General features: G+C 33.2%; 1 protein-coding gene across 1 annotated transcript in view; it reads right to left on the minus strand.

The window, feature by feature from the left end:
• CAPZA2 (capping actin protein of muscle Z-line subunit alpha 2) overlaps nt 1-13,944 on the minus strand; it is a 56,598-nt gene that overhangs the window by 23,028 nt on the left and 19,626 nt on the right. Inside the window, exons 2-3 of the mRNA XM_045864366.3 lie at nt 4,824-4,887; nt 2,125-2,176 (exon numbers count right to left, since the gene is read on the minus strand). Coding sequence (XP_045720322.1) covers nt 2,125-2,176; nt 4,824-4,887 — 116 coding nt within the window. The remainder of the gene's footprint in view (nt 1-2,124; nt 2,177-4,823; nt 4,888-13,944) is intronic.

Consider the following 13,944-nt stretch of genomic DNA (forward strand, 5'->3'; position numbering starts at 1 on the left):
CACTTACGTAATTATGAATATTTCTTTGACCTTCATTAAACTTTATTCTGCTGAGGAAAAACTCTTGTTCTTTTAATAAATCAAGCTTCTTATTTTCTTAACTGATAACAAAAAAAAAACCCCACTAATTCTTGCACCTATCTGAAACAACCCACACATTTATTTACCACAGAGAACTGAGAGGAAAAGTACTTTGAAAGTACTGTTCTTACAAGTTGTAAATGCTGTACATCTTCTTTACTTCCATAAGATTTTTGTCAACATGCCATATGCTATTATAAAGAAAATTAATTTTACTTGAATACACAGATAATTTAAATAAGGTTTAAAGAACTTAGGAATAAGTAGCCATTCACTCAGAAGCTAATCACTGAAGTCAAAAATATAGAGTAAATTGATTTCTATAAAGCACTTTAATAATCAACAGGAGTGGAAGCAACCCATATGTCCACTGACAGATGAATAAGCAAACTGTGGTATATAAATACTCAGTATTAAAAAAGAAATTCTGACATGTACTACAACATGGATCACCCTGAAGACATTATGCTTAGTAGAATAAACCAGCCACAAAATGACAAATTATGTATGATTCCACTTCTATGAGACACCTAATGAAGTCAAATTCATAGAGACAGAAAATAGAATGGTAGTTGACAGAGGCAGAAGGGAGAGAAGAATGAGAAATTATTGTTTAAAGTGTATGGAGTTTTAGTTTGGGAAAAAAAATAGTTCTGGAGATAGATAGTGGTGATGGTTACACAATGTGAATGCACTTAATGCCAAAGACCTGTATGCTTAAAAATAATTAAAATGGTATATTTTATATTATGTACATTTTCTCACAATAAAAGTAATAAATAGGGTGAAAGAGGTGAAGAGGATTAAGAATACACTTATTTTTTTTTTTTTTAAGATTTTATTTATTTATTTGACAGAGAGAGATACAGCGAGAGAAGGAACACAAGCGGGGGAATAGAAGAGGGAGAAGCAGGCTTCATGCAGAGCAGGGAGCCCGATGCGGGGCTCGATCCCAGAACCCCAGGATAATGATCTGAGCCGAAGGCAGACACTTAACGACTGAGCCACCCAGGCACCCCAAGAATACACTGATTGTGATGAGTACTGACTAATGTACAGAATTGCTGAATCACTATATTGTACAACTGAAACTAATATAACACTGTATGTTAATCATACTGGGATTAAAAACAATTAACAGTTGCTACTAAAAAATAACAAGAATTTAAATCAGAAGCAAAATCAGATATGCCTAAAAGTCTGTTGAACCTCTACCTTCATTAGGGTTAACTGTAAAGGACAGATCTGATAAAGCCTTGAAACATTACAAAAAGAGTAAGATGAAATTTCCCCCATTGTTCAGGATTTCACACATTGGGTACAGTATTAGTGTGAGAAAAGGTGTCTGGATGGATACTAAACATTCTTTGCAAGGCACCTAAAAATCTGTTTAATTTTGTCATTTTCCAATGAGTAATGGAATTGGTTAGCCTACTGTATGAGTCTCCACCTTACTTTTGGAGGTGGGAATAGAGAAGAAAATCAATTATTTCTCTGAAATCCCAAGACAGTTGTAGCAAGTCATGATTACGGTCACTGGTCCAAAGATGATATACTAGGATTTAGAACTGCCTAGTTATTTGAATCAGGTACTATATTAGGTATTTATGAAAGAATAAAACTCCTAATCCTCGAAAATCTGTTAGGGTCAAACACTTAACAAAAAGTAAAACCTGCATAAAAAAGCAATCACAATTTCAAAAATCAAAATTTCAAATAATTTTATCCAACCTTGCAAATGCCAAAATGTAGTATTGAGTATATAAGCCAAATACTCAATGAATAGAGAATTTCATGTCATAATTGTGTCCCTATGTCCCTCTGTGATCAAAAATTTCTCTTTTAGCTAGGTACATACATATAATACATATATATATTTAAACGTCATCAAAAATATTTCTTCTAGCTAAGTACTTACATGTAACATATATATATTTAAACTTGATGTGCAAATATCTATTTCAGAGATTAGTGCTTAAAAACCACCTTTAAAACATTTTTTCTCGTATCACTAGCTATGTTAATATAATATATAATACTTACTGAGCTGCTCCTTCCCTGAGAAGATTATCATTATTAAGCAGTAACCGAACATCTGCAAAACAAGTATTATGTTTTCTATATTATTATTTTTATATGTTTGAAATTTCTATGTAGCGAATGCAGATTACTTTGGTCATGTATTAATATTCCCCACTCTTCCCCACCCCCTAATATGTAAGCAAGATCAAATTTTTACTCTGTTGACAAAAATAACCACAAAAACACCCCATGGTATTATTTTCTAAAAGATATTGGTTAGGAACAGAAGAGGGAATTAAATAGAAATATAAATTTCCCCAGCTATCTGAAACTTGACTTTATGCTACTTGGCTTTTACCTGTTTTTGCTAACTGAATGGAATCCAAGGAGATTTTTCACTTTTACCAAATGGTACTTATTTCTCCACTTTATGCCATTTCAACTTAAGAAAGATTTCATAGAATGCTCTATTTTCGGATAGCAGGGGAAACCTGTACATGTTATCTTATACCTTATTAATTAATAGCCAATGTAGGCAGACTGTATTTCCAAGGAACTAAAATGGAGACAAGCTCCATCAAAAAGATCGTCTGATGAGAGCTACAAAAGATGTCTGCCTCCTAGTTTGACAACACTAACATGAGTTTCAAACGAATTTGCTTCATACAAAAAGGGATTAAGCAAGAAACCACTTGTGAACAGAGCATAGATGTAGACATTTCTGTCCTCAGCTCATGTTCAAACAACAGATGAATGCATTTAATTCAATATGGGTAACTGCTTTATTTGATTTAGCAATCTCACTTTGGTTATTGATTCTTAATTCTGTTCTAATTTTAGACCCAATATGTAGACATTTGCCTACTCATCATTAAAACATAACTTAAAAAAATACTTTTGTTGGAAAATCTAAGCATTCTGTGAAACAATAAGGAAAAAAAATCATGTAATTTCACCAAACAAAATTGTATTCTAATCTTGGTATATTTTCTTTATTTTTTCCTACACACTTGGCTATTTTATACAGTTGCTATCATAAAGTACATACTATAATGTATCCTAATCTTTTCATTAAATGAAAATAACACAAATAACCTAAGCATCTTCCATTAAGAACTGGTTAAATACAATATAAACAGACTATATACAGTTCTTATAAACTGTAAAATTGAGCAGCCATTAAAAACAATGTAGATGTGAAAAAAATGTAGATATGTATTTATCAACATGAAATACATCCATAACATGATAAACAAGAAGGGGAAAACCCAGTATGCATAGTATTAATCATATTTATGTAATGTTATATATCTTTTATATCTCTCTAAACTGAAAGATGTTAGAAGTATTTCATTCAAAGACATCAATTTCCAGTGAGACTTAGAAAAGCAATTTCTAGGACTCATACATTCTTTTAGGGTCTTTCTGATTAACAAATTTGTAGGGCATTTAATTCAAGGTAAGGACATTCAGTGAAAAACGTCTAGAATTACGACTTATTCTTGGTTCTATAAATTACACAAGAGTTTGGGGGCCACTGACTTTACTGCAGTTTCACCATTATCAATTCAAGTTACATGCCAACTTTTGAACCTAAGGAACAAAGAGGCTGAAGTTAACCATACAGGAAGCAGAAATATTTGTGAATTCTCTCCCAACTTCCCAATTGGGGAATTGGGAAACAATTGGGAAAAAAAACTTTAGATTTTACAATTATCTTAAAAGGCAGAATACAGTGTAGACCCCATTCTTTCTCTATGCATAAAAATTATCATATGTAACTGTATGCAATAAATCATGTATTATAGTTTGTGGATGATTTAAGGAGTTTTCAAGGGTAATTTTAACTTTACAAAATTTTTACTTCATTTTTTGACTCTAAACCTGATCTTTTTTGAGGTGAGATTCCATTATATCTTCTACTATGAATGAAAATGAGAGATTAAACTTCTTTCAAAGCATGTTTAAATAGTTTACTCTGGAACAGAATGTTTTAAAAATAAAATTGAAGAGTCCTGTGTAAATTAGTTCTAATTTTAGACAGTGAAGGCCAAATATATATAAGTAGAAATGACACATTTACAGTACCTATGGTAATTTATTCTTAAAACTGCTTAAGAAAAGTTTTGTAAAAAGATCACTACAGGCCATTTTCTTGGTGACTGTTTCAACCACGTCATTCTCACTGTTAAAGAGGAGCTATTGTTAGTTTTTATAGCAACCAGGAGACTGTATAAAAGTTTAAATTTCTAATCTATGGTAGATAATTATAAAAATGTTTGCCCCTGAGGTTTAAAGAAAGGTACACTGTGAACTAATTTCTAAGAATTTGAGTTTTTACATGCGGTCTCATCTTCTGAACATGGTGAAACAATGCCCCCCCCCCTTTTTGGTTGTTCGTATTATTCTAGGTTTTTCTTTAAAAGGAATATAAAAATGCATTTCACAATTCCAAAAAATAGCTAAAATTAAAATTCTGTCTTTTAATACTCTTTTAAGGTGGTTAACTTCCTGAAACATGATTATCATATATATCATAAATATATTCTAGCCATTATGAAATCCATAGTGACAAAAATTTTCACTGTAATTCAGAAAGTACAGATTTTTCTCCATACTCCCCCCTCCCTCTGGCTTAGTTCTTTTGGTTATATAATTTATTCTTTTAAAAAAAGGATGCTTGATATATGAAGCCTTAGTGCTATGAATTAAACACTCACCATTAAACACCTCATTAAATTCTCCAGGGGGGGCATGAATAATGAATTTTGCTGCTATACGCACCTAAAATAGAAATGAAGATATAAATGTTCCATGGCACAGGCCTCTGCTAAAATAACCAAAAATACATTCAAAATTATACTACTTCAAAGTTCTACTGAAAATGGCTTAAAGATTTTTTTCAAAAACAGTGACACTTCTTCAAACACCTTAAGTTTATTACCGTTTCTATCATTTATTATAATCACAATGTATAGGCTGAATGCAGATAAAATTCATATTTAACACATTTAAGGATTCAAAGCTACCTACATATAAACATTTTCTTATAAATTCTTCTTTTAACCTAAAATAGAAAAAAGTATCAATCAAGAAAATCTGTATGTGGTGAAGAAATAAGATGTATTTAGGTATAATAAAGAAAATAGATATACTATATGTTTCTTTAAAATCACAAATTAGTGAAAAATGTATAAAAGAAGTGGAAGAAAGGTCTAAATTCAAAATGTTTTTAACATGAGACCTGAGTGGACCTTAGGAAATTTTAGTTCAAAGATACATGAGAGAGAAAATATCAACAAGCATACTGACAGGCATATTTTAAGAGAATAAAGGCTGTGTCTGATAAAGAGATCAATCACTAATGAAAATGAGAGAGCTTAAATGGCATGCCCAATACTCTAGTTTAATGAAGAAGTCCTGAGTATTTATAACAGTTTTCCAATAAACTTCTAACTAAGTTGTGGCAGACTTCCCCAAAAGGGTATTCCCCCAACAAGCAGCAGCACAAGCAATCTTGTCAGAAACTCAGTCGTGGGCCCCACCCTGACTGGATGAGACTCTGGAAACAAGGCCCAGGAAACACTATTTAGACAAGATATCCGGTGATTTTTTTCATGCACATTCATGTATTTACTGAATTCAATATTGCCAAGGGACTACCCTTGGCAAAAACAATTATTTTCATATTTCCCACTTTATTAGCACTGTCATTATTCTGATGTGGAAACTAAAAATAACAGAAAGAAAAGGAAACAGTAATACATGTTTGTGTATAGATGTGTATAGATAGGTGCACGCATCTAAGTACACATATGATCTTCAGAGGAGACAGATGAAAAAGAGGTTATCTATGGCTAGAAAGAAGATGTTCCTAGTTAGAGGCCACATATGTGACAAGGCCTTAAAAAGGTAGAAAATGTCAATTTAAAACAAAAAAGAAAAGACTTTGTAGCTGGAACACTAAAAAGTTCAAAGTAAAATCTATACTGTTATGGGATACCACTGAGAGATAACAATGATGAAAATGATTTTTTTTAATGGGATTATTTAAATTAGTACTTACTAAGCACTCTACATGAATTATTTCATTTATTCTTCACAACAACCTTATGAGGTAGTTCCTATTATATCTGCATTTTTTTGATGAGGTAACTGAAGCAGAAGAAGTTAAGTAACTCGGTCTGATTCCTGAATCCACACTTTTACTCACTATACTATGCTGCTTCTCAGATTTTTTGGTAGAGTGGGTACAGTCCTCCCAGGATGAATGTGTAGCCACCAAACAACTATCTGGATATAAACTTTTTTTTGGTGTTTAAAATGTCAATAGCAACAATTAAATAGAAAATTCCTTGAAAGACACAAAAACTAAAGTTCACTCAAGAGGAAATAACCTGCATATTCCTAGATCTATTAAATAAACTGAATTTGTTGTTAAAAGCCTTCCAACAAATAAAATTTCAGGTTTTCTTACACCAAACATTTACCAATTCTACACAAATTATTCCAGAAAACCGAGGAGAACACTGTCCAATTCATTTTAAAACAACGGTGTCCTATAGCAAAGACTTAATCCTCAATAAAATAACAGAAAATTGAATCTAGGACTATATAGAAAGGATAACACATCATGACCAAGCGTAGTTTATCCTGGAAATGTAGAGCTGTTTCAATACTGAAAACCAATGACAGCAATTCACAATATCAACCTATTAAAGATGAAAAACCATAGATCATTTCAATAGATGCAGAAAAATTTTTGATAACATTTAACAATCAATCATGACAAAACACTCAGCAAATTAAGAAGAAAATGTCCTTAATCTGATAAAAGGTATCTGCAAAAAAAAAAAAAAAAAAAAGCCTACAAGCTAACATCATCCTTAATGGCCAAAGACTGAATGCTTTCCCCCTAAAATGAGAAATGAGACAAGAATGTTTGTTCCCTCCACTACTATTCAACATCATATTGTCTTAGTGCAGTAAGAAAGAGATTTCATAAATAAAATAGAACTTTCTATCTGCAGACAACATGATTGTTTACAATGAAAAATCCCAAGGAATCTAAAAAATAATAATTTATGTATAAATCTAACAAAACAGGTACAGGACTAGTGTGCTGAAAACTACACAAAACACTGATGAAAGAAATCAAAGAAGAGCTAAATAAATGGAGAGATATATTCATAGAATGGAAGACTCAATAATGTGAAGATGACAATTATTCCCTAACTATTCTATAGATTCAAGGGAGGCCCAATCAAAATCAAAGCAGAATTTTTCTGATACACATCAACAAGCTGATTCTAACATTGATAGATTTTCTGTTATTACTTTTCTATGTATAAAGAATGTAATGGACACGGATTATTCTGGCCATGTATTAATTAAGACCCCCTCTCCCCAAATGTAAGCAAGATAAAAAAGTCACTGTGTTAACCAAAATAACCACAAACACATACACATAGCATCAAAAATAGATTCTGGTTAGGAAATGAGAGAATGAAATATGTTATTTTACATCCTTAATAGTAAATGCAAAGTAGTAAAGACAAATGAACGAGAATAGCTAAAACAATTTTGAAAAAGAACAAAATTGGAAAATTATGCTACCTGATTTCCTGATTTCAAGACTTATCACTGGATCTGAACTAAGAGTCCAAAAACATACTCATATATATAGCCAAATGATTTTTGATAAAGGTGCAAAGGCAATTCAATGGAGAAAGGATATCTTTTCAACAAATGATATTCAATTAGATATCCATGAGCAAAAACATGAACACCAAACTAAACCTCATACCTTATTAAAAATCTACATCAAAATGGATCATAGCTCTAAATGTAAAACATGAAACTTAAAAAAATTAAAAAGAAACAAGAAAATCTTCATGACCTGGGATTAGGCAGAAAATTCTTAGACATATTAAACCATGATCCATTAAAAACTGGACTTCATTGAAATTAAAACCTTTTGCTCTGTTAAAGACACTGTTAAGAGAATGAAAAGACAAGCTACAAATTAGAGAAAATATTAGCAAATCACATATCTGACAAAGGACTTGTATCTATACACTCAAAAGTCAATAGTAAGAAAATAGTAAGCAAAAGACTTGGACACTTCAGTGGACAGGATATACAGAAGACAACATAAATATACAAAAGGATATGCAACATCATAAATCATTAGGGAAATGAATATTGAAATCATGAAACACTACTACATACCTAACAGAATGGCTAAAAAACACTGCTGAGGATGCAGAACTGGAACTCTAATACATGGCTGTGGCAACCCAAAATGGTACCAACCAGTTTAGAAAACAGTTTGGCAATTTCTTATAAAGTTAAGCATGCACCACCTAACAATCTTACTCCCAGGTATCTACCCCAGAGAAATGCAAACCTATGTCCACACAAAAATCTATTCACTGGGACAACTGGGTGGCTCAGTCAGTTGAGTGTCCAACTCTTGATTTCAGCTCAGATCATGATCTCAGGGTCGTGGGATCGAGCCCCATGTAGGGCTCTGCATGCTCTCTCAAAAAAATAAAAAATAAAAAAAATAAAATCAGGCACCTGGGTGGCTGAGTTGGTTAAGCGTCTGCCTTTGCCTTTGGCTCAGGTCACGATCCTGGAGTCCTGGGATGGAGACCCGCTGATGAGGCTCCCTACTCAGTGGTGAGTCTGGATCTTCCTCTCCCTCTGCTCCTCCCAACCCACCCCCACTTGTGCTCTCTTCTCGCTCTCTAATAAATAAATAATCTTTAAAAAAAAAAATCTATTCACAAATACTCAAAACTGGAAACAACCCACAACCCAAATGTCCATAAATGGGTGAATGTATAAATAAAAGATGGTGTTTCTGCATAACGGAATATGTGTTTTCAAAATTACTTTCTTCTAAATGTTTAAAATTACTATTAAAATCAACAGCCGAAATATAAAAAATAATTTTAAACAGGCAAGGGTGGAGTAGGATATGGAAGCAGTAGGCTATGAAAGTAGGAAATGGAAGCTAAATATACATTAGAGTCTATTACGATTATGTAAATGTCTTAACTTAATTTCCTTCATCACACCCCTGCCCCCACCCCCCCCCCAGGTAAGGAGTTGTTAGCATTTAAAACAAAGTCTTAATCATTACCACAGGTAACAAAAACTGGTAACTTGCTCATGAATTTATCAACATTTCTTTTGAAAACATTTAGAATTTTGAGGTAATTGGGTTTTTATTTATTAGAGAGAGAGCATGAGGGGGGCGGAGGGGAGTCGTACAGGGAGAGGGAGAAGCGAGCTCAGTGACACAGGACTCTATCCCAGGAACCTGGGACAGTGACCTGAGGCCACCCAGGCGCCCTAAGGTAATTGTTTCTAACAGTCCTAATGACTTATAAAACTGACAAAATTAAAGTACTAATAGCAAGCAGCATATATATAGCATATTTGGTGGTGATACAATTAGCTAAGTTGTTGAGCTTTAAAATTTTAAGTAGTTTGAAAAAAAAAAAAAAAGGCTTATATAACATTTAGAGTTTTAGTTCTATTTGGAGTTTTCACCAAGAAAGCAAAAATGATCTAAGTTTTTTTCCTATAGACTTATTGGCCCTTGTTATTGCTAAATGTATACATTTAGTATGCAGTAACCAAAAACAGTTAACAGATTGCTCACAAGACCCAAAGTAAATGGTGGGTCAAAAGAAGTACCACTAAAGACAGGAAGTCATAGGAGCTGTCTGTGAACACAAAACACAACTTGGATTATACCAGCTATGCCTGGATATTGTAATCTGGTCTTTGTGAATTGCACTAAGATTGTGATTTTTGGATTTCTCAGGTTCTAAAGGAAAGGAAGTATATCTGCCACAGTAAATGCTTAATTGTCTTCTGAGAAATTATTTAATCATCAGGGTATTTTCTAAGCCCTGCTATAGACTCAGTGTTCCCCTATATTTATCCTTCCTAGCTGACTTTTTTTTTCTCTTAAAAACTATTTATTCTAGCCCACTTCTAAATCCAAGAAAAGAAAAATGGTCATACAACAAGAGGTCCCAAGAGTAGAATGAATTTCTGAAAATAATCAAAAACATATTTCCTTGAAGTTTTTCTAATATACATGGAGTTATACTCTATTTACCCCTTGGAATATTACAGCTTTTCTGGAAGAGCCCAGTGAATTATTACATACATTCCTGGCCTCTGCTAAATCTTCTGCATAACCCACCATCTTCCTCCATGTATTATTCAAAATCAAGTCCTTCTAAACTGGAATCAGATTCAGGAAAGAGTTATTTTCTTATTTCTTTCCTTTTTTTTTTTTTTTTGAGGTGGGGGCGAGAGGGGGAGGAGAAAGAGAATCTTAAGAGCCTGGTGTGGGGCTTGATACAACAACCCTGAAATCATGATCTGAGCAGAAATCATGAGTTGGACACTTAACTGATTGAGCCACCCAGGTGGCCCCCCCCATTTTTTTTAGAGAAAGCAAGAGGGGGTAGGGGGAGAGGGAGAGGAGAGAGATAATCTATTTTATTGTATTTTTAAACTGCAATTCTAGATTGTGGGGGTAGGGAGTGGGAGGGGAGGTGTGGCTAGATGGGGAGATTAACTCTTATCTATGTTAGTCACTGGCAGCTGATAGGCATACTTCATAACAACTGCACCAAAAAGTGTAGTTTTAAAAAAGTTAACCTATTAGTGTAGAGCTTAATGTACTGCCCTGAGGTAAAAGCTGAAAGAGCTATATTTTTCCTTTTCTTTCTCTTGGATCCAAATATTTGTGCAAAATATGCAAAAAGATAAACATAACATAAAAAGTACGTTCCATTCCTTTGTGCTTCTGATAAAACAGCAGATACCACATGTGACTATGAAGTTACTTATACAGAGATAAAGTAGCATATTCAAAACAATATCCAAAATGTTAGTATACATTAATCCCACAAAAAAATATCTTCTGCCTATCAACTCTCTGAGATAACACAAAAGTATTACTCACTGTCAAACTTTTTTTTGAACAATGTTTTTCTTATGGGCTTTCTTCTTTTTTTTTTTTTTTTAAGATTTATTTATTTATTTGAGAGAGAGACAGAGAGTGCACACGCAGGGGAACCTCAAGTAGGCACAGAGCCCAAAGTGGGGCTCAATCACGACGTGAGCCAAAACCAAGGGTCAGACGCTTAACCCCACCCAGGCACCCCTCTTTCTTCCTTTAAAAGAAATTCCACAATTCAAACAACAATTTAAGTAATGATAGTAATGGGTAGTAACTCACAGAATAAAAGAAGAATCCATGAGTCCATACTGACACAAAGAAATGAATGAACAAGGGTAAGCTCTTCATTAGAATTTCAACTAATGAATGTAGAAGGAATGACTGAATTAGAAAATCACCTTGAGGACCATCACAATAATTGTTGCACGCAAAAATCATCAAGGGATGCTAAAATTTATGGATAAAAGTATGATAAAATGACAATAGGACATTTATATGGTCTGAAAAGTATCTTTCCAAATACTTAATTATAAAGGGTAAATAATTTTACATTGAAGAAACTTGCCAACACATCACCTTTACCAAATGATCAAAGGTGTAAATAATAGGAAAAACTGACATCATATGCCTCCTAATAGGATACACTGAGGACACATCACTTACAGCCAAAAATTCATAGGCTGAATCTAATCATGAGGAAACATCAAACCAAAATTGAGGTGCAGTCTACAAAATAACTAGTCTGGACTCCTCGAAAGTGTTAAGGTCATAAAGACAAACAATGCTGAGAAGTTCCAGATTAAAGACATTACAATAAAATTCAGTATGATGCTAGATTATATCCTAGACCAGCAATTGGTGAAATAGGAATAGGGTCTGTTGATTAGAAAATAGTATTGTATCATGTTTAACTTCTTGATTTTGATAATTACACTGTGGTTTGGCAACAGAAAGCCATAAACAGTGAAGGACTTACAGAGTAGGAAAAAAACTTCTCCTCTACTCTGAGGTTATGGGGATTTTCTCCTACATATATATTTTTTTAATTTTAAAATTTTGCTCTTTGCATTTAGGTCTTTACTCCACCTGGGACTGATTTTTGTGTATGATGTGGGATAGATATACATTTTTTTTATTATACTGTCATATGGATAAATAAAACAACTTAACATTATTTGTTAAAATGTATATCTTTTCCCAGTGAACCAACATAAAACAAGACAAAGTGGAAAAAAAAAGTATCTTACATAGTCACAATATTTTTAAAATGTGAGTTACTTCTTTATTTCAGTCAGAGTTATGAAAAACATGCCACACACTTTAATAAAATCCAAGTCCTTCTAAAATGTGTCTGATGAATTTAGCACTCATCCTTCAGGCAGTAATTGCAAAAATGTAATTTCCTCAAGGAACTTCTGAATATTCAATAATATGAGAAGGCAACAGGAAGAGATTCTGTCCTATTATTATGGAGGCACTGGCTAACATTAAGAAAATATCATGTTGGGGCACCTGGGTGGCTCAGTTGGTTAAGCGACTGCCTTCGGCTCAGGTCATGATCCTGGAGTCCCGGGATCGAGTCCCGCATCGGGCTCCCTGCTCGGCGGGGAGTCTGCTTCTCCCTCTGACCCTCCTCCCTCTCATGCTCTCTGTCTCTCATTCTCTCTGTCTCAAATAAATAAATAAAATCTTTAAAAAAAAAAAAAAGAAAATATCATGTTAGTAGTATAAAGTTAAATTAATATTCCATTTCTTCTCACAAACAACTTACTTTGTTTTAAAGACTTCCAACAGTTATCTCTGGAAGTGATAAATAATTCATTTTTATACATAAAAATTCTAGAATGGTTATTTAGGCATTGCTGTAATTCACAATGAGCCACTGTGTCCTTAAAATCAAGTTAAACAATTTTGGGTTAAATAGAGAATTCTAATTACTTGTGTTCTAATTAAGATATAACCCTATCTACCTTTTTTGTTCATTTACAATAGTTTGAAACAACTCATGATTTTGGAGACTCAAAAACAATTTGTTATAATTTAGACCTTATAAAAAAACAAAGTGAATGGGTACTTTTTTGATGTTTCATCTATGGCTAAACATATTTAACTTCACTTTTTCATTAAACATCTACACAAACTGTGTTTGAGGAGGGTTGTAATTGTTTAATACAAATTTTCAAGTGACAAACCTGTCTTTGTATAACCCATCAAAATCACTTACTTCAAGAATTCTCTCTTGTGACCCAGCAATCTCATACAGGTATTTACATAAGAGAAATGAATGCATATGTCCACAAAAAGAAGCGTAAGAATGTTCATAAGCAAAAAGAAAAAAAAAAAAAGAATGTTCATAAGCAGCTTTATTCATAATAACCCCAAATGTCCATCAAGAGGAAAATAGAGGCGCTGGTTGGCTCAGTGGGAAGAGTGTGCGACTCTTGATCTCAGGGTTGAGTTCAAGCCCCATGCTGGGTTGTAGAGATCACTTAAATAAATAAAACTTAAAAAAAGAAGAAGAAGAAAATGGATAAATTAACTGGGGTACTGATGCAAGCAACACCATGACTAAATCTCAAAAACAAGTTGAGTGGAAAGAAGCCAGACACACACACACACACACACACACACACATATACTGTGTGATTCTAAGACATCCAAAATCAGGGAAAATTAATCTATGATTATAAAAGTTAAAGTATGATTGGGCAAAGGATGCAGGGATTGATCAGAGAGAGAAGCATTAGGGAACTTTCTGAAGTGACAGAAAATGTTCTTTAAGTGAATGGTAGTTGCACACATATTGTGAAAATTCACTGAACTGAATATTTAAGACTTGTGCATTT

Source organism: Mirounga angustirostris, unplaced genomic scaffold (assembly GCF_029215605.1).
Source record: "Mirounga angustirostris isolate CCGP_5_RB_7025 unplaced genomic scaffold, mMirAng1.0.hap1 SCAF_12, whole genome shotgun sequence".
Taxonomy (NCBI): domain Eukaryota; kingdom Metazoa; phylum Chordata; class Mammalia; order Carnivora; family Phocidae; genus Mirounga; species Mirounga angustirostris.